The following is a 26,466-nucleotide window of genomic DNA, read 5'->3' on the forward strand; positions in this document are numbered from 1 at the left end:
GTGTCCCTAGCCTCTGTTTGTCAGAGGGTGGAGATGGATGGCAGGAGAGAGATCACTTGATCATTACCTGTTAGGTTCACTCCCTCTGGGGCACCTGGCATTGGCCGCTGTCAGTAGACAGGCTACTGGGCTGGATGGACCTTTGGTCTGACCCAGTATGGCCGTGCTTATGTTCTTATGCCAGCTCAAGCCACTAGGCAAGTAGAATTTTGCAAGGCATGTGCCACTGCCAGCTAAAGAACATTCTTGTGCACCTACCTAGCCAATGAGAGTGTGCATAGGTGAGAGAGTTAGACACAGATTTGAACATTGCCCCTACAAAATGGGCACTGAAAGGACACCTGGATTACAATGCATTTAAGATTTACCTTCATGCGCTATACAATATGGAATTAAAAAGGAACAAAGACGTGTGCTACATCCATTTTGATCGCTGGTGAATGCTCTACACTTAAAGCAGATTTCTTAACTGAACATATCCTCTGATGTGACTCCCTTCCCCTGAAATCCCAAGGATGGCAAGGCAGTCTCCACAGAAATGCCAGGAGCTGGCAGCCATTTCATTTTCTTAATTTTGAAAGGCAGCAATATTACTCTTCCAAGCATCATAAGATTGTGCATGTGTTTACAAGTCTTGTGTAAATACATGCCCAGTCCTATGATGTTTGGAAGAGTAAGAGCTCATTCTAACCACCACTGGTGCCAGTCATCAATCTGAATCATTTGCATTTTGAGTCACTGAAAACTAATATGACTTATTTTGCCTCACCCTTGTTCCTAGGACACAGTGGTTCAAAGAGACAGAAAAACACTTGTTTGTTAGGCTAGCCAAACTCCCTCCCCGATCCTAAAGGAAGAGCTCACGCCATGCCACTTCCTTCTAAATCTTTATTATTTATTTTCTACATATAGAAAACAAAAGGAATGTTAAACAGTCATGTGAACACACTAGCAAGGAACCGTCATCCGTGACAGTGCACAAAATGCAGGGAAGGGCAACTTGTGCCATGGTCTGCTAATAGGCAGGAGATGTGCAGGTCCAGGAATAGCCTCTTTGCTCACATGGGAGTGCCCTATTGGAAGGTGGAACCATTCCAGCCCACATTAGCAGCATTCATGTCATAATAGTTGATGTAGACTCTGTTTAAAAAAAAAAAAAAAAAAAAAAGGTAAAAATGTTGACCATGACAAATGTTAGATGCTTATAGTGCATGAAAGCTATCCATTATTACCTATATAGGAAACCGGGGGGAGGGAGAGAAGGGGAAGGAATATCACTCCCCCTCCCACTCTCCAAGGGATGTGGTTTCACATTTCCATTTTTAATTTTTAGAAAAGCTAGCAAGATCTTTACCAGTAAATTTTGGCTTAAGCCCAGAAGCTGCACCACCCATTCCCTTCTCCAATACTTTACCAAGCACTGGAAAGCTGGGTTTGCCAAGGCTCGCAGCCTCTAGCACACTGCCTTTTCTTTCTTGCATTTCCAAGCTCTTAGTTAAAAACACGTCATTTTAGTGACATGTCTGGAACTGCAGGAGATATCAAAAGGTTTGAGCTCTTTTGAGTGCTGCAACCTTTTTCCAAAACCAAATGGACTCTCCTGGCTGCCTGCAGCTCCCTGCTTCTCCAGGCATAGGCAGCAGCAGCTTCCTCCTGCTGTTTGCCACTGAGCACAGCTGCTCTACTCCCTTGCTGGCTGACAGAACTGCAGCTGTTTGCCAAGTGCCTGCATTCTTCTGGGTCCCCAATCTGCCCAAGGATCTCCCTTCATGCCCCCCAAAAAGAGGGGGGGGGGAGGGGCACACTGAATATTATACATACGTTCATCATATTTCACCCTAACCCCTGAGGGTCAGATTATACTGCATTAGTCAGCCATTCGGGATTAGAATTAGTCTATTAGCCAAGTGGTTCTCAACCAGGGACCCGGAAAGGTCTTCCAGTGGGTACATCAACTCATCTAGATATTTGCCTAGTTTTACAATAGGCTACATAAAAAGCACTAGTGAAGTCAGTACAAACTAAAATTTCATATAGTCAATGATTTGTTTATACTGCTCTATATACACTATATGCTGAAATGTAAATTCAATATTTATATTTCAATTGATTTTATAATTATATGGTAAAAATAAGAGAGTAAGCTATTTTTCAGTAACAGTGTACTGTGACACTTTTGTATTTTTATGTCTAATTTTGTAAGCAAGTAGTTTTTAAGTGAGGTGAAACTTGAGGGTACACAAGACAAATCAGACTCCTGAAAGGGATACAGTAGTCTGGAAAGATTGAGAGCCAGCCTGAACCACATTAATCCAGAAAAAGCCAATTAATGGCACCAGCACACACCTTTCAGATTTTAGAACAGCTGTAACTCCCTACTCAGAATAGATTCAGTTCTTTAGTAAAAGGCTTGCATGATGAAGGACTTTTTCAGTTAGGAGTCTTATGAAAGAGCCATATTTGCAGTATTTTACTGAAATAAAGCTGGAAAAAAAACACCCTCAGGTGTGCGTGGGAGGGAAAAACAACCCCTCAGGTGCGAAAAGCAATAACAGACAACCAGAGAGCATAATAAAGAATCCAAAAAAGTAATTTTAGATAAGCGGATAACTGGAATGTCACTCTGGTGCAGCCTTACCTGTCTGCAGGTATGTGCAGCTGTTTAGTGAGCAAGTCACACAGCAGCTTGGTATAGCTCTTGTTCTGCTGCCCTCCTATCTTGCCAATGCTGTGAAGGCTGCAAAGGGCACAAGGATCGGTGGAGCCCCCAAAGGACATAAGCTGATCAGCTGCAATGTGCACAGCTATGTACTGTGAAACAAATCAACAACCAGTGATCAGGTAATATTCCACGCTCTCCTGATGTGTATTTACTTGGAATCCAGAGAGCAGGCTTGTTTTCTGGAATTAGCTACTGCAAGCACAAATGGTGTTTAATCATACACATTTCTAAAGCATCCACTACAGTAGTATAGTACCTTAGTCAGACATGTAGTGATTTAGCTCCCCAGCTTATATTTTTTCCCTTTTTTTAAATAATTCTGTAATTTTTTAAATAAAGACATCAACCACCTCCTGCAAAGGTGTGGTGATCCTTCTCATTGAGACTCATGCCTGCATCCAACTCGCTGTCTAGCCAGCTGATGTTTAGCCATTGGTGAGGGCTGTAATTGTTAGCTTCCACACAAGTTGTAAGCAGGTGCACATCCCGGGGGCCATTGACCAGTCAGATTGCTCCCATAAATCTATAACATTTTAAGGCATCTGCGGTCTAGTAGATTTAGCACAGGACAGGGAGTCAGGAGGACTCTGTTCTCTTGCTTGCTCTGCCACCAATTCACTGGTGGTGTGTAAACTAACCTTTTTTGTTCACATTTCACACTGGTACAACTCCAGTAGTGTGACCGCAACTCATGCTGATGGAGAAAGACCATTGGCATTTTGGCCACCTCATCTCCTAACCCTGCTCAGGGGCCCATAAAGATGATTGGGTGATCAAAACACTAATGGGCTGTCTACCCTGATACTCCCAGAGCTTTAGCTCCCATTATAGTAGCACAAGTGGGAAATTTAAAAGATAATGCGAGCATTGATAATAGCCACGGTATGACCTTGGGCAAGCCCGTGGAGCCACATACCCACGCTTGTAAAGTGATTTGAGAGCTATAGGGACCAGGAGCCTCTATATGTGCTAGATGGTAGATAAACATTTTTTGTGACTGAATAGGATTTGAAACTGTATTTATTTTTAAGATGAATTTTCTGCAGCTACCTGGGGCTGTCACACTCTCTCTTACCCATTGCTGCCCTCTATGCCAGAAAGTTTTTCCAACCCACTGGGCCTCACTGCAGCCCAAATCAGCAAGGGAAAAAAGTGACCTCACATAGCATTAGTCTTCTGTACACATCATTCTTTAATAGCAAAGGCCCACTTTGATCCGGCTTTTGTGGACATCAATAGAGAAAAATACTTGTAGGGTGACCAGATGTCCCAATTTTATAGGGACAGTCCCAATATTTGGGGCTATTACCCCCCACTCCCAGCCCCGATTTTTCACACTTACTATCTGGTCACCCTAAATACTTGATGAGAAGAGCTTGCCAGGTTAGTAAGAAACACAATATGTTTATATGATGAATATTCCTAATCTATACACCCATTACAGTGAAGACCTACCTATTCTAACAGAACAGTTCCCTCCCACAAACACAACTACAGTAAACAGAGCTATCTCAAAAAGAAAAGGAGTACTTGTGGCACCTTAGAGACTAACCAATTTATTTGAGCATAAGTTTTCGTGAGCTACAGCTCACTTCATCGGATGCATACTGTGGAAAGTATAGAAGATCTTTTTATACACACAAAGCATGAAAAAATGGGTGTTTATAAAAAGATCTTCTATACTTTCCACAGTATGCATCCGATGAAGTGAGCTGTAGCTCACGAAAGCTTATGCTCAAATAAACTGGTTAGTCTCTAAGGTGCCACAAGTACTCCTTTTCTTTTTGCGAATACAGACTAACACGGCTGTTACTCTGAGAGCTATCTCATTTGCTTTTCTAGAAGCTAAGCATGCGAGGACCCACTCCTGCACCTAGAGAACCAACACCCTGGCCTTGCCCACGAGGGAGACGGGCCTCATTATGCAGTCTACATATTGGTCAGACGCACATTCAGTTATTCCATTGGCAGAGGAGGAGGAGAAGAACCCAACTCCCCCTCCCCCGGGCCATGCCAGCAAGCCTCCATGCGCTCACTCAGTCCTTCCACCCTGTCTCGCCGCACTCCCAGGCGACCGACTGACCTCAAAGCTGCCTGCAGCAGCAGCAACAATTAGAGGTCTCCCTTTTACACGGAGACTCGTTACAAGAGACTCATTTCCATTTCCTCTAGGCTAGAAAGGAAGCATCCAGGAGAACAGCACCAAGGATTCAGGCTAGCTACGACGTCCTTACGTTGTACAGTTTGCCCTTCCTGCATGCAAGTTACCTACATGCCCAAGGGGGTGGGAGGAGGAGGAGGGTTACCCCCCTGAACTCACCTGGGCAGGCTTGCCCGTAGCCTTTGCTAGCTGCTGGGTGATCTCCCCAGTCAGGCTCTCTGGCACTGCATCCTTGCTCACGTTGGTGTTAACAACAAACATGGGCATCTTGAATCCTTGCAAGGAACTTTCCCTTTCTACTAAACCGTTAATCTCAGCCTATGGCTGCTTCCTGTGCGGCGGCGGCTGCAAAATGGAGCTGAAGAGAAGAGAGCCTGCAGCAAGCCCCTCTCGCTGTGCTCCGAAATGCTGCTCATGTGATCTGTGCCGGACCAGATTCTTAAAGGGACCGCAGCACCCAAAAACTGGGGCTGCTGTCTGCAGATAATTTTGGCAACTAAACACTCAGTTAAAGCGTATTCCTGGTGCACCTACTGGGTTTAATGTGTTTATAGTTTCCCCTCTCCCCTAGATTCCCTACAGAGTTCTTCCCATTTCTTCCTTTGCTCAGTCATTTGCTTTACTCTATTATTAATTAATTAATTATTATTAAATATTTATATTATGGCAACATCCAAAGGCTCTTGTAAGGATTTGATACCCCTTTGTGCAGGGCACTGTACGAACATAGGCCCCGATCCTGCAAACACTTATGCTTATGAATGGTCTCACTGATTTCAATGGGACTATTCATCGTGGTAAAATTAATCATTGGTATTTTTGCAGGATGGGGCCAAAGAAAAGACACAACTCCTACCCTGAAGATGAGCTTTTATTTGCAAATAAATGGCATCCCTCTGCATTTTTTGATATAAATGTGTATTTGGCTTTGTCTGGTTTCTACGTGTCACATAATGCAAACCATGGTTTAGATCTGTGTTGCTGGCATAAATTAGTTCTTCAATGCTTCTCCTTTGCTTTTCACTGTTAAATAGACAATGATCCATTTCTTTTCAGTGCTATGATTTCCATACCATGTTTTCTTGTTTGAACTGAATTATGCAGAAGTGGTCTATCTAATCCTGGCTCTTGAATGAAGTGGAGCTACTTCATATAGAGGCCAAAGGCTGCTTGAGTGATGAGCCCTCTGCTGGGCTGTGTGCTGTGATGTACATAGATTGCCCTGGACCTTGTGTAATCATTTACTTCAGCGCAAAGAGAGTGTAAAATGCTGCTAAATCAGAATGGTTGCGTTTTACCCCCAATTTGCACTGGTTAAATGACTCTCAAAATAGAGGGCAACAGAGAATCAGATTTATAACCTCCTCCAGCCTGGCCTACACACACACACACATCCACACACACATACAAGAACAATTGAAAAATTACTTGGTTCTTATATTTGTAGAAAACCAGCCAATATGTAAATAATGACACAACTGAGCATAGACACCGGCTAATGTACCTACAGTAATGGTCCAGAAAAACAGTATACAATAAATAATGAGATGGCAGGGTCTGGGTCAAGAACATGGGGAATGTTTTAAAATGTTTTAGTAATGCTATTTTTAAAAAGGACACACTGTCCCTATTATTCCCTGCAATTGCATAAATCATTCTCCCTCCCTGCTCCCTCACCTCCAGCGTGCTGAGGGATTGCAGGAATGGAAGGGTGTTGCTTCTGTGAATTCCTGCAATACAGGGGATCATGGCGCAGCGAGTGACTGCACCCCAGCCGTTCTCACATACCTTCCCTGGCCTGCCAACCCCAAAACTACAGAACCCCAGCCATCCTGCATTTCTTGCATGGAGAGTATCTATGGTCTCTGGTGATGCTGTGGAAGTACTCTTCTTCACTTCGGCAGGTTTGGGGGGAGGTTTCCCCTGCACAATGGAGGGCAATATTTGGCCCTCTATTTGGATCTCAGATAAAGGGCTTGCATGTTCACTAAAGCTGCCCATGTGCATGTGTAACCGACCTGGAGTGTATATATGTTACACATACACACAATTTTAATCATTCATTTTTGGATACACAGCATGCATTTTAAGATGTGACCTGAGCCTTTTATTCTTTCCTAAGCATCACTATACACAGTAGACCCTCAGAGTTATGAACACCAGAATTACGAACTGACCAGCCAACCACACGCCTCATTTGGAATCAGAAGTACACAATCAGGCGGCAGCAGAAACAAAACAAACAAACAAACAAAAAGCAAATCCAGTACAGTACTGTCAAATGTAAACTATTAAAAAAAGGAAAAACAAGATTTTTCTTCTGCATCGTAAAGTTTCAAAGCTGTATGTCAATGTTCAGTTGTCAACTTTTGAAAGAACCACCATAACGTTTTTTTCAGAGCTACGAACATTTCAGAGTTACAAACAACCTCCATTCCTGAAATGTTTGTAAATCTGAGGTTCTACTGTATTTTATAATTAAAATAATAATAATAACGACCATCTTGGGAAGGAATGGGTCGAAGAAATAAAGATGCTGGGATCTCAGATGGTTTGAATTTGTACACATAAAAATGAATCAGGCTCAAAGCTCTCATGACGTGGGATGGCTGTTGTGGGCAGAGTGCACCCAGCGTTTTTTTTGAAAATGTAAGGCAGACAGTTGGGTCCAGATCCTCAAAAGGATTTGGGCGCCGAACTTCCATTCTAATCTTTATTGTCCTTGGACATTGCTCAATTGGTGAAAAGGGAGGGGAAACAGTTTGTCCATTTACGGTCTCTGAACATTCCAAATCCTAGGATCTGATATTGGCCTCTTGTAGCAGATGTGACCATAGTTTCTAGTAAGTAGCTAACTGCCTTGCTACAACTATGTTTTTTGGTGTAAGTACAATTTTGGACACACTTTTGCTAATACAGATACAGGGAGGGTTTGTAGCGCAACCCTACTCTTCAGTTTAAGTGTGCAGAGTGATTCTAAGAAAGGGCAGTAAGGCCAAATCTAAAGGGGACTGGGAGCCATGTTATTCAGACTATTTTGGTAATACAATTTAAAATCAGTTCAAGCTAATTCTGTTTAAACTGTGTTAGACTGGCCAGCATGAACAGGACAAAAGCATGTCTAAATTTAGTTTAGAAGCTGTGTTCTAGCCCAGATTTCTACCTGAGCTAGAACACAGTTTCTAAATTCATTTTTCAACTTCTCCACACTGGCTGACTTGACTAAACTGTGTTTAAAGGAACACTCTTATATTAAAACATATTTTTAGGAAGCACATTTCCTTATGTATTGTCACAGGGTAGCTGGTCCCTTTAAGGGGAATCAGAGCTCAGTCTACCTAGAACTGACGTCTTTAAGGAGAACGAGCCAATCTTGGCCCACCTGCCAATTAATTGCCTAGGTAGGTGGTTGGAAACTAATTTTTTTAATGAGCACCTGGAGCTGATAAATGGTTACTACAGTGCAGGTGAAGAATACTCCTACAGTGAGTGAAGCCTTCTAAGGAAAGGAACTGCCTAGATAGCTGCAGGAAGCCTCGTTTGTGGGGTGCTATGGGCTGCATGCTATCAGGAGAAGAGCTGCAGAGGGTAGGATGGCCCTGGCTCCAGTGAAGGAATCAGTGTTGAGAGAATGCCTACTATGTAAAGAGTCTAGGGGTATGTCTACACTACGGAATAAGGTCGAATTTATAGAAGTCGGTTTTTTAGAAATCAGTTTTATATATTCGAGTGTGTGTGTCCCCACAGAAAATGCTCTAAGTGCATGAAGGGCATTAACTCAGCGGAGCGCTTCCACAGTACCGAGGCTAGCGTCGACTTCCGGAGTGTTGCACTGTGGGTAGCTATCCCACAGTTCCCGCAGTCTCCGCCGCCCATTGGAATTTTGGGTTGAGATCCCAATGCCTGATGGGGCTAAAACATTGTCGCAGGTGGTTCTGGGTACATATCGTCAGGCCCCCCTTCCCTCCCTCCCTCTCTCCGTGAAAGGAAGGGCAGACAATCGTTTTGCGCCTTTTTTCCCGAGTTACCTGTGCAGACGCCATACCACGGCAAGCATGGAGCCCGCTCAGGTAACCGTCACCGTATGTCTCCTGGGTGCTGGCAGACGCGGTACGGCATTGCTACACAGTAGCAGCAAGCCATTGCCTTCTGGCAGAAGACGGTGCAATATGACTGGTAGCCGTCCTCGTCGTGTCCGAGGTGCTCCTGGCCACGTCGGCTGGGAGCGCCTGGGCAGACATGGGCGCAGGGACTAAATTTGGAGTGATTTGACCAAGTCATTCTCTTTAGTCCTGCAGTCAGTCCTATTGAACCGTCTTATGGTGAGCAGGCAGGCGATACGGATTGCTAGCAGTCGTACTGTACCATCTTCTGCCGGGCAGGCAAGAGATGAGGATGGCTAGCAGTCGTACTGTACCATCTTTTGCCGAGCAGCCATGAGATGTGGATGGCATGCAGTCCTTCTGCACCGTCTGCTGCCAGCCAAAGATGTAAAAGATAGATGGAGTGGATCAAAACAAGAAATAGACCAGACTTGTTTTGCACTCATTTGCTTCCCCCCCTCCCCTGTCTAGGGGACTCATTCCTCTAGGTCACACTGCAGTCACTCACAGAGAAGGTGCAGCGAGGTAAATCTAGCCATGTATCAATCAGAGGCCAGGCTAACCTCCTTGTTCCAATAAGAACAATAACTTAGGTGCACCATTTCTTATTGGAACCCTCCGTGAAGTCCTGCCTGAAATACTCCTTGATGTAAAGCCACCCCCTTTGTTGATTTTAGCTCCCTGAAGCCAACCCTGTAAGCCGTGTCCTCAGTCGCCCCTCCCTGCGTCAGAGCAACGGCAAACAATCGTGCATCTGAGTTGAGAGTGCTGTCCAGAGCGGTCACAATGGAGCACTCTGGGATATCTCCCGGAGGCCAATACTGTCGAATTGTGTCCACAGTACCCCAAATTCGAGCCAGCAAGGCCAATTTAAGCGCTAATCCACTTGTCAGAGGTGGAGTAAGGAAATCGATTTTAAGAGCCCTTTAAGTCGAAATAAAGGGCTTCATCGTGTGGACGGGTGCAGGTTTACATCGATTTAATGCTGCTAAATTCAACCTAAAGTCCTAGTGTAGACCAGGCTCTGTGTGGGAAAGGGTGCTATTTGATATGGGGTGTGGAGTTACTCGCTCTTTGACTTTTTCTAGGTCTCGGTGTTCCCTTATGTCTTCTACTTTTTGCTTGTCCTTCTCCCTGCCTAAAGACTTTGGATGTGGTCATTAGAAAGACAACCCTTCTCCCCGCCCCACTCAAATCTTTCTTAAATGATATACCTGATGTGGGACTACCCTGAGACTGAGCTGGAGGCTACCTCCTAGGGAAGAAGATCTTTGTTGTGCAGTCTGTTAATATCTGAGAGCCTCAGAAGTGGGGGAGGGCTTGGTTGACATGTAAAAGCCTTGGCTAAACTTATTGTTAACTGAGTTGGGGGGAAAAACTATGGTAGAGTATCCACAGTGCTGGAAGGATGTTCGTGTTGGAGGGAAGGGGGAATGATGGCCTGTGCCTTTTATACATAATATAATTAATACTTTAGATCAAGACCTGAATCAGCTTAAATGACTGATTCATTACTTTTATACTGTTTACATCTGGTATTTTTCTTCATGAACATGGAAAGTAGACTAGCTGGGATGACTTTTTTGTAGTGCTGCAGACCTTGAAATACTGCCATGTTTGGAAGTTGGTGCTAAAGGGGGATGATTATTTGTTTAAAGAAAACTTCCACTGGAAAAGCTCTCATGATGGAACCCAATGTTTTGTGCTTGTTTGGGTAAAACCAGTCTTCAGCTTCTATACTGATGAATGTGAAACTTTAGATGGTTTCAGGCAGGAAACAAGTTTATTGGTGATAAATTCAATTTCCCAGCAACCCTCCACCACAGCTGACAAATATGTAGTTCTTTAAAGGCTAACTGGCTGCATGTTCAGTTAAACAAAGCTAGGAAGTCCATTTACAATCTGGTGACTGTGGTAATGTTGCACAAACATTGACCAACTTCCTTTGGCTTTATGTTTGTGGCTTAAAAAAAAACAAATGCCTACATTTTGGGCCAAATTGGACTAGTCAGGATCTTTAAACTGAATTGACTGGTTTTTGGCCAACAGTAAATGGAGTTCTATGGCCCAGTCCTGTACTCCTTCCTCAGATAAAACTACTGTTGAAGTCTGACTGTAAACTATACTTTTAAAATTGCCTTGAGAATTAAGTGCCTGGTGCAGGCTGGCTAAACTTTGGCTAGACTTCTGTTGCCATCTAATCAGGCATTAAGTGCTGTGCTTGCCTCTGTGGCTTTGTCTAGGCAATGAAAACTCAAATTTCCCTCTAACATTAGCAGCTTGTGTAGACAGGTTGCTGCTGACATTTAATAAGTCAACTAATCCTGCTCAGAGCAAGTCTAATGTACAATTAAGAAGCATCTCTCATACAGATCAATAGAAAGCATGTCCATCTTCCCATGTCTCTGAAAAGTAATAAGACTCTCTGCACTTTTTCTAAGTCTCTACTTTTCTTTTACAGGTGTGGTGCAGAAGAAGGTTAAAGCAGCAACAGGTAAGCATGCTACTAAGGAATCGTGATCCTTGAATTTGCGCACACAATGCAGAAAGTATGACATGAGCACTAATCTCAAACTCGGTAAATGCTGGTCCACGAATAACCTGTTACTTTATGTAGGTGCCTTAAGCAAAGGTGGTACGGTTCCAGCCTACGTTGGCAGCACTCATATCAAAGTAGCTGATGTAGATTCTGAAAGAGAAGAGATGCTGAGAACAGAGCTCTGCAAACTGTGTTTCACTAGGTGAAACAAACACAGTGTCAAATATCCCTGTAATCCTGAAGACTTCTCCAGATTTTACTATCTGAATTACATGTTCCTTAAACTGTCAAGCATCTGCAAAAGCTTAATGTAGTCTCCTTATCTTCCTGTCAATTTGTACATATTATTTCAACTTACCTTAAATTATTTATTCTTAAATAAATTGTCATGTCCAGTTTGGGCCTACGTAAAGGAAAAGCAACAGAAATGCTGCTTTTTTCTTTTGTAAAAATTCTGATGGGAACAGGTCGGTTTGTCTTTTTTTGAAAGAAAACATTCCTCTGCAGTTTGTTTGCATCCCAGATTCTGCATTGAAAATTCAAGTGCATGAGAACCTGAAAGTGAAATTAATAACTAGCAAGTGATACTGAGTAGTACAATGTTGCATTCTGGAAGACCAGATGTGAAAAGCAAACAGTAGTGGAAAGTTACTTATTTGTCAAACCTTTGTTTTTAAAAAATATGGTTTCCAAACTGACAGGATTTTAACTTTTTTCTTCAGTTTCTGTTCTTGTAGTATCAATTTTGTTCTCTAGTAGTCAGTCAAGTTGTTATATCTAATCAGTTGGCCATGGTCACATACTAACTGAACCTGAGATGTTCAGCACCAGCATCTCCTACCATTTGTGCTGAAGGGGTTATCCCCTTCCTATTATGACAATTGGCAATACAGAGTTTAAATTTTGTTTTTTACTGTCTTCAAACAGGTTGTTCAAAAAAGTGTTAATGCAAAGAGCTATGTAATTTGGGGTTAGTAGTTTAAACAGATATGGAGACCCCAAATCAGGCACGCTGTAGTACAGGCTCACCTGTCTTCAGGTATTTTCAGATGTTTGTTCAGCAGGTCACACAGCAGCTTGGAATAGTCCTTGTTCTCCTGGTCTCCTATCTTGCCAATGCTGTAGAGAAAGCACATGGCGCAGGGGTCTTTGGAGCCATGGAAGGACAGCAGCTGATCAGAGATCTGTAGTGTTAGATTGCTTTTCTTTGTGATTGTGGGGGAGATTTTCAAAGGCAAATTACACTTGAGTGCCTAAATCCCATTGACAGTTATTGCAATACAAACTGCCATTATGTTTGTGCCTTGGAATTTTCCCCTTGTATACTCGCTCTTCACCCTAGCTTGTTGTTACTTGTATTGAATGCACCGAAGAAGGTGAGGAGTTGCTACCCCTTGCCCTCTAACCTCAAGTGCCTTGCTGCTGTGGTTCCTCTGCCTGGGTCACCCACCCTCAGCAACAAGGATGTACTTCTATATGGTGGGCAACCCTGGTCCAATGCTTTGGATCCTGGTGCCTGCCTGCAATCTCTCAGACTACCACTGGCTTCTACCAGCCTTGGTTAACAACTGGTATGGTGATTCCACACACTCATAGCCCTGAATTTTCCCAAAAACCTGTTTTGATTGTTCCAGGACTGGATATATCAGAGGGATATTAAGGTTTGCTGCCCTTTTAAGGAGTCAGTATCCAATAGCTAGCTACTTTAACTGGAGTTACCAAACTGTTCAGTTTAAATATCACACTTTTTTGATTAAAAACAAAATGAGTTTCATCACACAGATATGACTTTAAATGAATTCAAATGAGTTAGAAATGGTTACCTGCAAATAAAAGTGAAACCACCCATCTAAAATGTAATCTAGCAAGTTTTGGTTCAAGGCTTTAAGATGGCCTTACTCACCCCCAGTTTTCCATTAAGAGGGGGACTGACTCTTCCTTGGTCAGGATCTTGCCCAGATGCCCAAGGGGTTTAGGTGAAATAACTTGGGGTTCTCTATAGTCTAAGGAATCCTTGAAGTGGATTATTCTGAAGGGTTTCCTGCTCCTCCCCTCCCCCTGCAAGTAAAGCTCATTTGAACTGTGAGGTAAGTGACAGAGCATGGAGCTTCCTTCACCACCAGAGTTCTCATTTCCCCCACTTGATAGCAGGAAACAAAATAACTTGTCAGCAATCTCCTCCCTCTGCTATCTTGAGGGCCCTGTTTACTAATTATATGTAAATTGAGGTAAAATTACTTTGGTTAGGATAGGCTTGTTTTAACAGCTTTTGCCTACCTCGGCAGGGCTGTCTGGTTTTGACCATATGCTAATGACATCATACGGGGGACTTTATTACTTTACATAAATATTGCTACATCTATTTCACCATGATATTAGTGACAAGTAAATCTAGTTTTCAAATGATTCCTCACAAAGTGTACTTTCTACAAAGGTTACAATAGTGTGTAGGGTGTGACTACATGGGGTGCTAATGATGTTGCACTCCCTATGTTTATGGAAATATGCTTATGAGTGAATGTAATGTAACTCAAATATGCTTTATGCAAAAGGTCTCTTGTAAGATATCCTTACAAAGCTTAGCTACTGAGTGTGTTCATCCTATTTGTATGTATCATTCTTGTATCTAAAACTAGAAATATGAAGTATCACTCTGAGGTCCTATTGTAATCATGCAAAGTGTGGGCCATTAATGGTTTAGAATCTTGATGGCTCCCAGTGACTAGCACAATTGGTTGTAAATGGCTCTGTTTATCTGCAATCCTTCCTGCATTAGTTCCTGTGAGTCAGACCAGGAAGAATGGAGGCTAGGATCTCACAAAAAGAAAAGGAGTACTTGTGGCACCTTAGCGACTAACCAATTTATTTGAGCATGAGCTTTCGTGAGCTACAGCTCACTTCATCAGATGTGTACCGTGGAAACTGCAGCAGACTTTATATACACACAGAGAATATGAAACAATGAGTTTCCACGGTACACATCTGATGAAGTGAGCTGTAGCTCACGAAAGCTCATGCTCAAATAAATTGGTTAGTCTCTAAGGTGCCACAAGTACTCCTTTTCTTTTTGCAAATACAGACTAACACGGCTGTTCCTCTGAAACCTAGGATCTCACAGTATGTCTGACCATGTCACCTGGTACTGGAATCCATCTTAAACCTGGTGCTTCCCCATTTAGAAGGAGGGGTGGGGACCCAGAGAGACAAGATTCCCACCTTGTGCCAAAGCTATAAAAGGAGGTGGAACAGAACAAAGGAGGATGCCAGTCATGAGAAATCCCCTAGTTACCACCTGAGCTGGAACTAACGGACTGTACCAGGGGAAAGGATTGGGCCCAGACTAGGAAGGAGTCTAGTCTGCGAAAGAAGCTTATTGGAACATCTGAGGGTGAGATTACCTGTATTCAGTTTCTTAATGTATTAGGCTTAGACTTGCTAAGTGTTTTTTTGCTTGGTAACTTATTTTGTTCTGTCATTACTTGAAACCACTTAAATCCTACTTTTTATACTTAACAAAGGTGATTTTTATTAACCCAGAGTAAGTGATTGATACCTGGGGGAGCAAACAGCTGTGTATCTCTGTTATAGAGGGTGGACCATTTGAGTTTCTGTATAAAGCTTATACAGGGTTAACTGATTTATTTGGGGTTTGTATCCCATTGGGAGCTGGGTGTCTGGGTGCTGGAGACAGGAGTACTTGCTCAGCTGTTTTCAGTTAAGTCTGCAGCTTTGGGGGTGTGGTTCCGACCTGGGTCTGTGTTACAGCAGGCTAGTGTGTCTGGCTCAACAAGACAGGGTTCTGGAGTCCTAAGCTGGCAAAAAAAAAAAAAAAAAAAAAAATGCTTAGAGGTAATTTCAGCACATCAGGTGACAGTCCTACGGGTGTCTCTGTGCCCAAACCCATCACAGTGCTTTTGGACACACTTGTGCCATACAAAACTTCTAAAGATAGTGCTGCTAATCACCCAACTAGACAGTTATTAATAAGCCAGGGATGCTTCTAGCATGTAGCATTTGGGCTGGGTGATGCTACCTTCATTACTCCCTCTATTGTAGAACTGTTTTCTTAGAAAGTACGACACTAAGATTGTGGGGTGCATTGCAGCAGCTGTTGTCCTTGTGAGTATTAAGTTATAGGAGGTAGCATAGTTCCCTTGCTTTCCTGCCCCACATATGGGGCATCTCTTCCTCTGCACCCACATAACTCTGCCTAAAGAATACACAACTTGGTGGGGTGGATTTTGATTACATGTAAGAATAATCAGGATTAGTTTCCTAATAGAGGGAAATGGGTGGCACTAAACTCGGCCATTTGTTGCCTCCAAGGAGCAGGTGTCCATTAGACCAGCCATGAAAATAACCCCTTGGTAAAAAGAATTGGGGAAGGAGGGAGAGTGCCAGTTATTTACACACACTCCGATTATAGCATCAGTATAGTGGGAGGTTTGTAAGGGGGAATTAGCCAAAATGATCTTAAGTGTTTAAATATAAAAAGGAGCTGAGCGGCTACAAACCCAATGAGCAGCCATCCCTTGTGCATATGTGAGATGCTATTGGAGAACTATTGTCAAACGGGGGTGCTTAGAGAGGCAGGCCAACAATGCTTATATTAGCACTTAAATTCACACTTTCATTTTACTCAGATGACAGTCACTCCTGTGCAGAGAGGCAACACAAAGCTAGTGTGCCACTTAAGCCCTCAGAATAGGGTTTAAATCCTATTTAAGTGGTATGGAGGCATGTCTGCCATCTACAGTGGGATGAATTTCAGGAGGGATTTTCAAAAATGCTTTGTGTTGGTTGTCAACTTTGCTCCCATTGAACTTAATGGGAGCAGTGCCAGACCAATACTAAGTACCTCTGAAAATCCCACCTGGAAACTTGAGCACTGAAGTGTGGGCTGTGGATGTCACTTGTGAAAAGGACTCCTGGAGCATTAGGGTGCCGATAACCCTCTCTCAAGAGAGATGGAAATCCCTGTGTCAAGGCCTCCATTTTATTCTTAAACTTTGCCTCTGAAACACAGAGGGCACAGACTCCCTTCTCATTCCCCCCCCCCCCCATGATGTCAACAGCAGCAGACTATGAAGTGAAGCATGTGGAATGATAGGGTTAATTGATTTACACCCTCCCCTACCAAAATAAAATTAGTGCACATCACTTCAGACTAGAATACACCATTCTAAAGACTTTGCTGCTGGGGGAAGCTGCAAAATGTTGTGACATACACACATTGGAACTGTTCTCAAGAAGTCACTAAGGGCTAGATTTCAAAAGGCATTTGGGTACCTAATAATGCAGTTAGGCATTTAATGTGATTTTTCTAAAGTGTCCAGGGCCCAGATCCACAAACGTATTTTGGTCTCTAACCTGCATTGAAATCCATGGAATTTCAGTGCATAAGTAAGTTTGAAGCTCTGGGTGTAGGTGCCTACTTCTATGTCCCCTGACCTGCAGTCTATTTCTGCGTCAAATTCAAATACCTCATCTTGCCTTTAAAGATGCTGCTCCTGCCTACATCTCAACCCTTGTTTCTGCCATTATGTGGGGAATTGGATTGCTATCCTGAAAAGCTTCTGCAAGTGCATCATTCACTTAACAGGCACAGAGAGCTAAAACTTTGTTGTTCTTATAAAATAAAGATGCTCATTAAAAAGAGTAAGGAAACAGTAAGGGTTCAGTTCCATATGTTCCTTATTTCCTATTTTTTATATACTCAAACTCCCACTCATTTGCTTTTAAAATCAGCACATAGAGGAATTGACCTGAGAATATTTATCCGCTTTACACACTTGTCTTTGATTCTGCAATCAAACTGATAAAACTGCTAAGGAAGGGAAGATGCCCAGAATTTATCTTTTGGCTGTAAAATTGAAAGCTTAATTATGGCCAATTCTATGCCAACTTTGTTAATTTTTTCATTTCTGATCATAATACCAGAAACATCAAGGTTGTTTCTCTAGTATGTCTGTGCAAGAACAATAGCTCCCCATGAGCAAAGAGTTAACAGGTGATCTTTCCCTATCCCCTTGCACAGGAGCTCAATAGAAGTGTGGCTGCTTGGGAGACTGGGGAGTAAAAGGTCAGGAGGGTGATCAAGTTCCATGCACAGGGCTCCTGGGGTAGCTTGAAACTCAGCCTGGAAGTTGTTCTGTTTTGTAATTTAACTTTTTTTTTTTTCTTATGAATATCTCATGAGGTAGAGAGTCTGACTGACTGCATGTTGTTCAACTGAGTCATTCTGCCAATTCATAGTAGCGGAGTCAATAGTATGCCCTGACACTATTGACTTGAAAGGATGTCTCCCCCCCACCCCATAAATTAATTTATTAAAATTTAGTAGACAAAGAACCACTGCATAAATAAAAATCTGGTGCAATCTTCTTTCCAACATATTTTACAGAAAAAAGTTCTTAAATTTTGAAACAGATGGGGGGGTGTTTCAAGATTTTAAAAGTCCTGCAACTGATTTAAAGGACAAAAAGTTCTAATGGTGAAAAAATACATGCATTATAATTAAAGAAATGCAATTAAATTGTTCTGTTTCTCAGTCTCTTTGTAATTAGAGTTCATGCTTGAAGTATCACAACCAGTCAATTACTGTGCACAAAAATAAGAATAGAGAAAGTACACAACTATTCAAAGCTTAAGAGAACTAGACACCGTGCAGGTTTTCAGGACAAAACCTGAATGAGTATCTCATATACAATTAATATCAGCAATCACATTGCAAGTTTTAAGGATACAAATTCTCATTCTATTTAATGGACTTCTAGCTAGAGTGGTGGGAAAGAGAATCTGCAGAGAAAACATTACAAGAGCGACCATGCTGTGTGCTCTGGTTTAAGCAGTAGGAATGGAGAAGAAAAGACTGGCTTTAGTGGTGATAAAGGGAAAGTGGCAGGACTTACCAAAAGCCTGAATGTGGAAGAAAGATAGGAGAACTTGAAAATTATACCGACGTCATGACTGCAGGAGATGGAGAGAAAAGTGTTCTCAGTTGTAAGAGAAAAGGACAAGGTCTGGGAGGAAAATATAGGTAGTCTGGGATATAGTGAGCAAATTCCCAGTGTAATGTCATTGCCTTGCCTGGCTTTACACCTGGCATGAATTTGGCTCGTTGAATGGACTCAACTGTGCCTATCAGAGAGTGAAGTTAATATAGTATTTCCAACCGTACTGTGGTAGCGAGACATGAGGTTGGCTTGTTCAACTGATTTTGAAAAGAACTGATTCTTAGAAAGGAAGGCGAGACTAGTGGAAAATGAGCTACAGGTAGGAATTAGTCCATCACAGCAGAAGGTCCCACACCTGGTGACGATAGGTAATCTAATCATCATTACAAAAGTAGTGTTAGAATGCTCAATTTCAATTACTAGTATCAAAATCCTGGTCAAGAACATCTCAAACACACTACTACAATAGGTGGTGTAGCATTATCTAACCCTAATTATACCGACAGCATTCCGAGGGAATCCTTTCTTCTATTGTTTGAAGATAGCAAATCCAGTTTTCTAAAATGCTCCTCTGCTAATGAGAAGGCGGTACAGTACTGGACCAAGCTGTGTGGTGGTCATGAAAGCTGCTGCTGCTGCTTTAGGGACTGGAGAGGGTAGAGCATGTTTTAAAATTGTATTCAATAAAGATTAAATTTATGGAAATGTTTTAGACCTTTCACTTGCATACTAATAGGGAGGATAGTGCCACCAACTAGTTTGGAGTGATGAATACAGTCTACTCGGACCTGAAAAAGTTGAGAATGTCACCAACCAATTTTGTAGCCATTTCTTTAAATTCAATAAACAGGCAACTTTTGCCTTGCTTTTCATATAAACTTCTCTAACTGTCTTTCAGTCAACATCTGCTGCAATTCCCAGCAGCTTTTTGGTGTTAGTGAAGAAAACAGATCCTTGCAAAAGCTCTTGGGAGCAATAGCTGTTTAAAAGTGCTGTTTTAGTACCTTGATGTTGGTACTGCAGTCATGGATTTTTGTCAGCTAAAAAGTCCCCTTTGGTGTGGTAATGAGGCAAGCAGAGTGTAGTTTGGTACTGGGTACTCCCATCACTTCTAACAGGACATAACCAGAAAGCTTGTAATGGGACACACTATGCTCTTTTTTTTTTTAACCTTCATTAAAACTCAAACAATGATTGCCTTTGATGACTTGTACTTACTATCTAGCAGGTCAGCTTTGGTCAGAGGCAGCAAGAATGTAGATGCTAGTGTCTCCTTTTTTCTGTTACTGCTTGATGGTGCTTCCAAAGAAGTTGTGTTTATGCAAGAATCTTGCATAATTACCAAGGGTTTGGCGGATTCTCCATCCCTGGCAGTTTTAAAATCAAGGTTGGATTTCTTTTTTTTAAAAAAGAGATGCCCTAGTTGGAAAGGAATTATTTTGGGAAAGTTCTAGCACTTTGGTTATATGGGAGGTCATACTAGATCAGAGGTGGGCAAACTGTGGCCCGCAGGACCATCCTGCCCGGCCCCTGAGCTCCTGGCCCAGGAGGCTGTCCCCCCCCTTCCCCACAGCCACCGCACGGCACAATGCTCTGGGCGGTGGGGCTGCAGATCCCGGCCTGACCCGGTGCTCTGTGCTGCATGGCACGGCTGCCTGTCCTGGTGCAGCCGCGCTGCCAGCCAGCGGTGCTCCAGGCAGCGCGGTAACAGGGAGCAGGGCGGGTTGGATAGAGGGCAGGAGAGTTCGGGGGGATGGTCAGGGCCGTGGATAGGGGTCGGGGTGGTCAGAGGGCTGGGAACGGGTGTTGAATGGGGGCAGTCAGGGGCATGGGGCAGTCAGGGAGAAGGGGTGGTTGGATGTGGCAGGGGTCCCGGGGGGGGGGGGGGCGGCAGTCAGGAAGGAGGTGGGGGTTGGATGGGGCGGTGGGGGCAGTTAGGGGCGGGGGGTCCAGGGACAGTCAGCGGACCAAGAGCAGGGGCAGGGATCCGGGGGGGGGGGGGGTTGGATGGGGCAGGAGTCCCGGTGGGGGCTGTCAGGGGGCAAGGAATGGGGGGGATTGGATAGGGGGTGGGGGCCAGGCTATGCTGGGCTGTTTGGGGAGGCACAGCCTCCCCTAACCAGCCCTCCATACAATTTCAGAAACCTGATGAGGCCCTCAGGCCAAAAAGTTTGCCCGCCCCTGCACTAGATAATTAGAGTGGTCCCTTCTGGCCTTGCAGTCTTAAGAATCTATGCAAAGCAGAAGCTTGATGGACTGTGTTATTTGATACTAATAACAATGGTTAAAAACTTGAGCAGGTCAGATAAACAGACATATCTGAATAATTGAGACATTGCCCAACTTCACAGCAAATATTATTTACCATGAATTCAAACATCTGTAGTAAAAACGTACACAGCACTGATTCTAACCATAAAACTTCCAATCAGGTGCTCTAAGCATGTACTTCACCTCTATTCCTCTCCCCTGCAGCGGCTACCTGTGCTTCAACCATCAGTCCTTACCCAACCAATTGTGTGGAAATGCAAGAGAATCCGTATAACCCTGACCTCGGATTCCTAAACACTGCTGCTTCACATGGAAGCACCTAAGGCGGAGGTTAGCTGTACTGCATTGTACAGCAGGCAGTTCCTTTTCCACATTGAAAATAGTTTGGTTTTTCTAAGTATTCAGTATAAAGAAGAGCTGCTTCTGGAAAGAGGAGCATGTTTATACAAAAAGCAGTTTTGCATTACTATTTCAGTTGTAAGGAGAGTGGTCACTTTAGATAAGCTATTACCAGCAGGAGAGTGGGTTTGTGGGGGCGGGGCAGGGGTGAGAAAGCCTGGATTTGTACTGGAAATGGCCCAACTTGATCATCATACACATTGTAAGGAGAGTGATCACTTTAGATAAGCGATTGCCAGCAGGAGAGTGGGGTGGGGGGAGGTATTTTTTCATGCTTTGTGTGTATAAAAGATCTTCTACACTTTCCACAGTATGCATCCAATGAAGTGAGCTATAGCTCACGAAAGCTTATGCTCAAATAAATTGGTTAGTCTCTAAGGTGCCACAAGTACTCCTTTTCTAGTTGTGTTTGAATAACACTTCTTCTCCCTCACCATCCAGTTTCTGCTTCCATCTGCCTTCATACCACATTTGTGATCCGAGTAGGTGGCTATGGAAAGCCACATCTCAGTATGAGGCCCTGGCTGAGATATTAAAGTTGGTGGTTCTTTAAACATGACCTCCCATGTAGAGCAGTGCAAACTCTACCAGAGACTTGGGTCCTGAAATTCAGGCTGGCTTCTTTCTTTCTTGTACATTAATCACCAGAAATAAAGATACTAGAGGCCATGGTTTAGTACCTCATTGACACCTCTGCAAAATCCATCACCTTTTAGTGTGGTTGCACATGAGAAATGGAAATCAGAATATGAAGGCAATAGGGTTGCACTTGTGTAATTGAGTTGCAACATTTGACTTGAAGTATCTTAGTGCTGGGATGTGTGAGAAGGAGAGCTCAGTTTGACTTGAAGTCCAAGTTGAGTTTGCTGGGCTGTTAGTTGGAAAAATGACTGAACTTAGGAAATCTCACATGGAGTCACACACACTGAATATTAGCCCCATGATTCCATTGTTACAAAGTCACTTTTCAGGGAAAAGCTAAACTTTAATCCGAAAGCTGACATTTAACATGGTTTAATTGCCTATTTATATTTAGATCATATTTCTTGTTTCCCCATCCTTTTTTGACATTACTGAAATCAGCATCTTACCCCTCTTCCAAATCAGGACATTATTCAAGTAGGTGTTTGATATTGCTTTTTCAGTTGACATTTACATGCTAGTTCTTAGTCCCAAACTAAATTTTCTTTAATTCTTAGTCTCAAACTAAATCCGTTTGAGTTATAAAAATGTGAAAAGGATGTTTGCATGTTCTAAGAAACATTAGATGCTGTTTTTCCTGCTCAGTTAACTGAAAAATGGTTTCTCTTTAAAACTTTAGATTTGCCATGGACTTAATCCTAGAAAGTGGAGAAATGCTTCTGAAAATATTGGCTTAAATCTAGCCCTGATGTACAACAGGTTCAGCTCCATGTTTGCACCCACTTACACCACAACTGATTTTGGTCTTTTTGGTTTAGAAATAATAGATGTGTTTTGAAAATATTGCTGGAAAAGTCACATTCAGAAAGCACATTGATACATTCAGAAAATTGCAGTGAGTATGCACCTGGAACTTCACACAGTGGACTGTCAGATGTGAATAATTCTTATTCTTGGCTTGCCAAGATGAGAATCTAGCCCATGGAAACATATTACATTTATTTAAATTGTCATCCTATACACATGGAAAGATTCACATAAAGACACTGGGCCAAATCCAGAATTAGTAGGGATAATTCTGTTGACTTCAACAGTGGCATATAAGTTGATTTGATTTACACATTGGAGTCCATTTATCTGAATTTGTAGACAGTCAATTTTTCTTGATTAAAAACAAATTCAATGCAAAATTTCAGGTCAGTGCAACATAATGGTTGAGCATTTAATGCCAAAAGGTCAGGAAAGTTCATGGCAGAGTTGGGACTACAAACCAGATCTCAGGACTTCATATGCAGTATGTATATTGGTTGTAGAAAAACCCTACATTAAAAGGGAACCTGAACACAAAGTCAGGAAGTTGTTATGGTTTCCACATCAAGTGAATTATTCTCTTTTCTTATGAGTCATCTTAAATGTTATACACAGGCTGTTCAGGCCTGGAATTATTTTAGGGGTGTGTGTGTGTTTGCACACGCAAATAGAAGGTTCTAAATACAGTTAAATTTTTCAGGAATTCAGTGAAGTAACAATAGATGTATTTCCATGTGTTCTTTTCTGGATTAAGACCTTAGCATATACTATATTGTGTCTAGATTATAAATACAGTAATTGTTTGAACTTTTTCTGCTTACCTGTGCAGGTTTACCCAACGCTTTTGGTAGTTGATGGGTGAGCTCTTCTATCAAGCAATTTGGCACTTTATTCTTGCTCACATTTGTGTTAATAATGAATTTAGGTATCTTTTGATTACAAGAGAGCCTTTTTCTAGCCTTTGTTAAAATCCTCACTGAAACTACTACTCCCTGTGCTGTTTCACAGTATACCTGTTATGCTGCTCACTCTCCTATAAAAAGCCCCACAAATGCATAATAATTAATTAGGATCTCCTGATAGTCAGCAGTTCCTGCCCCACCGCCCACTCAGGCTCACCTGTTGGGGTTAGTAGAGAGGAAGGAGGCTGGCTAAGCCACCTGCTGGCCTTAATGTTAATGCAAGTAGGAACTGTAAATATATTACAGTGGGGAAAATGTGTATTTTTCACTCATAACAAACAAAAACAGATTTTGTTTAATGTTTAAACAATAATTCATTTTTGGATACAGGCCAATCATGAAAAATATTTAAAAAGTGAATGTTTCAGAAAGTTACAAGTATATAAGAATAGGGGGTTATAATGAGAACTGTTTTGCAATGTTAAGTATAACAACAAATGTAGAAACTTTCCATAACTGTGTGTTCTGGGAGCACTTTACATGGAATAGAATATGAGAAAATAGCAAATGCTCCTTATGTTATGTGGGCCTGGCCTAAAGTCAGTGGAAAGACTCCTATTAACATCAATGGATTTTAAATCAGGCCTTATAACTTCCTCTTTCACCAGTACTACATTTGCGAAGCTTAAAGAAAAGGACTAGTCTCTGAGTTCTTGTTCTTCATGCTGTATGCTACAAGTGGTCCCACTGTAGTCAACAGGATGAGAAATCAATGTGAATACTCATAGTGTAAGGTACTACACAGCACTGTATGGGTGGAAAAATTGGGCCAGTGTGACTTTTGTCCCTAACAAGGGTTGCTGTCCACTTGAATGTTCACCAGTAAGGTTATTGAGGGGGATAGGGTATGTGGGCAGGAGGGCATTTGAGGTGAAGTGTGTGTGGTTCGGATACAAGGCAGGTTTTGGGGTCCCAATAGGAGAAAAATTGAATTAATTATTTCCTGAGGAGAAATAATAAGAGTAATGGTGGATCTAGGCCCCTGTAACCCCTCTGGGCACAAAGGGCCCCCCATTGCCTTTAGTCAGGGCATAGGGCCTGGAAAAGCCAGCTGTGTGCGGGGGGGGGGGGGAGGAAGGGGGGGAAGCATACAGCTCTAGTTTCTCCTTATCCCACAGTTTCCTGACTGCTGGCACCCAAAAGGTTCCTCCTACAAGACCAGTGGTGCTTGGTGCCTGCTGGGAGTCTTTGTGTTGGAGATCAGTAAATTGGCATGGTCTGCAGAAAGCTGGGAGGAGACTGTCTGAAAGGGGGTGGTGTTAGGGCTGCTGTTTTTGGAGCTCCTGTGTGTTCTGCACTAGCAGAGAGTGTAGCTTGTGGATTCAGCAGCCCGTGACGTTGCTCATAACGAAAGACCACAGGCTCGGTTTGGTGGCGAAGGCTCAGCCAGGTTTGTTTTCGACAAGGCACAGTCCTAGTGCCCGGCTCAGTGGTTACAGGGTATTAACACATGTATGCCTGCAACAAGGTATTAGCTCGCTCAACATGATATCATCCCCTAGGCCAATACAAAGATGCCCCTCCTTCCACTCTCCTTTCATATATTGATACAAACAAGTTATGTATTCCATTCCATATGTTAGCTACCCTCCTTGTATCTGCTAGTTCAATCTTCATCTATTATCCTGTCATTTCTTTCTTATTTTACAAGGGATCTGTGTGTTCCTGTACTCTCTAGGAATTTGTTGATGTGGTTACTTGAGAGTTCAGGGTGCAGTGTACCATCCATTCAGGTCAGGAATGTGCTTACTTGGGTAGCTGATACCTAGTGTGTTAGTATTCTGCCAAGGCCTACTTTGGTTCATACTTTTAGCTATCCCTAGGGCTCCAGCAAGGCCTACATTGGGGACCCTAGGCTGAGGCAAGGGAAAGAGGACTGGGATGGGGAGGGGACAGAATGCAGCACTGGTGAACAGTCAAGCTGCTTCCTGAGGGGAGGCAATTAGTGATCTCCTTCCTGGACTGAGGCTCCGCTTTGGGAGGAAAAACCCCCACCATGGTCCACCTGGCAAGAGAGTGACTCTCCTGCTGTGCCATTTTTAACTGAGCCAGAGAGAGACATCCCTCCAGGCCGCCTGGCCTGTGGCAAAGGAAAAGGTGGGATTAAGGAAGCACCAGTGAAATGTCGAACTGTCCCCTGAGGGGTGGTCATTAATTCCTCCTCCCACTTCTGGGATGAAGGACCTGCTTGTGGAAAGAGACCCTGCTCTCCTCCTTCCACCATGGGCTGTCTAGAACTGAGCTAGACAACCGCCCCCACCCCGCACTTCCAGGCTGCTGGGACTGAGGGGAGGGAAATGGGGGGGGGGGGGAAAGGTAGCATGAGAAAAATCAATGACTTTCCATCTCATCTGGAGCAGCTAGTGACCTTTCCCAGAGCAGAGAAGTGCTGCCCCCCCCCAAGGGTGCCCTCCAAGTCACCACTGGTGAGCAGGGCCCCCCACATCTCAATATCCCCTCAGTCTCTTCTCTGCTATTAATTGTGAGAAGATCCCTTACCTAGTCACACCTAAGGAGTTGGGGCCTAGTTGGGTGGCTGAGGGGACAGTGAGAAGATCACCCTCTCCTGTCCTCTCTGAGGAGCCAGATCCCCTGAGAGACAGCGTTACAGGGCCCAGTCCTGAGCACACTGTCTTATCTTCAGGGATGCTGCAAGATGCCATGAGGCTGGATCAGATAGCTGGAGAGACTCTCACAATTGGGTTACATTTCAGGTAAGTGACCTGCTCAGTGGGGGGGTGGGCCTGTGCCCCAGGTGGCAGTGGATTGCCTGAAGTGTTCCAGGAGCCATTCCGTATCAGGGTAGTCAGTCTCATGGGGCATTCCCAGTCTTCAGAATAATAGAAATTTCAAGTAAATGTATACCAGAATCTCTCTACCAATAGCTCTGTATATACCTGG

General features: G+C 43.2%; 1 protein-coding gene across 1 annotated transcript; it reads right to left on the reverse strand.

Moving 5' to 3' along the window:
- Positions 1 to 874: 874 nt before the first annotated feature.
- On the reverse strand, positions 875 to 5,291 carry MIF (macrophage migration inhibitory factor). Its single transcript, XM_048821892.1, has 3 exons — positions 5,043 to 5,291; positions 2,639 to 2,811; positions 875 to 1,140 (listed from the first exon to the last, which is right to left on the reverse strand). The coding sequence occupies exons 1-3, from the start codon at positions 5,148 to 5,150 to the stop codon at positions 1,074 to 1,076; spliced, it is 348 nt and encodes a 115-aa protein (XP_048677849.1). The 5' UTR covers positions 5,151 to 5,291; the 3' UTR covers positions 875 to 1,073.
- Positions 5,292 to 26,466: the final 21,175 nt, after the last annotated feature.

This window comes from Caretta caretta, chromosome 15 (assembly GCF_965140235.1).
Source record: "Caretta caretta isolate rCarCar2 chromosome 15, rCarCar1.hap1, whole genome shotgun sequence".
NCBI lineage: Eukaryota > Metazoa > Chordata > Testudines > Cheloniidae > Caretta > Caretta caretta.

What these genes read in the sequence shown, in the direction of transcription:
- MIF (XM_048821892.1), bottom strand. Translation starts at nt 5,150, where the DNA reads ATGCCCATGTTTGTTGTTAACACCAACGTGAGCAAGGATGCAGTGCCA. An exon ending in CTACGGGCAAGCCTGCCCAG is followed by an intron (nt 2,812 to 5,042) that starts GTGAGTTCAGGG and finishes TTTGTTTCACAG; the next exon opens with TACATAGCTGTGCACATTGC. An exon ending in CTGCACATACCTGCAGACAG is followed by an intron (nt 1,141 to 2,638) that starts GTAAGGCTGCAC and finishes TTTTTTAAACAG; the next exon opens with AGTCTACATCAACTATTATG.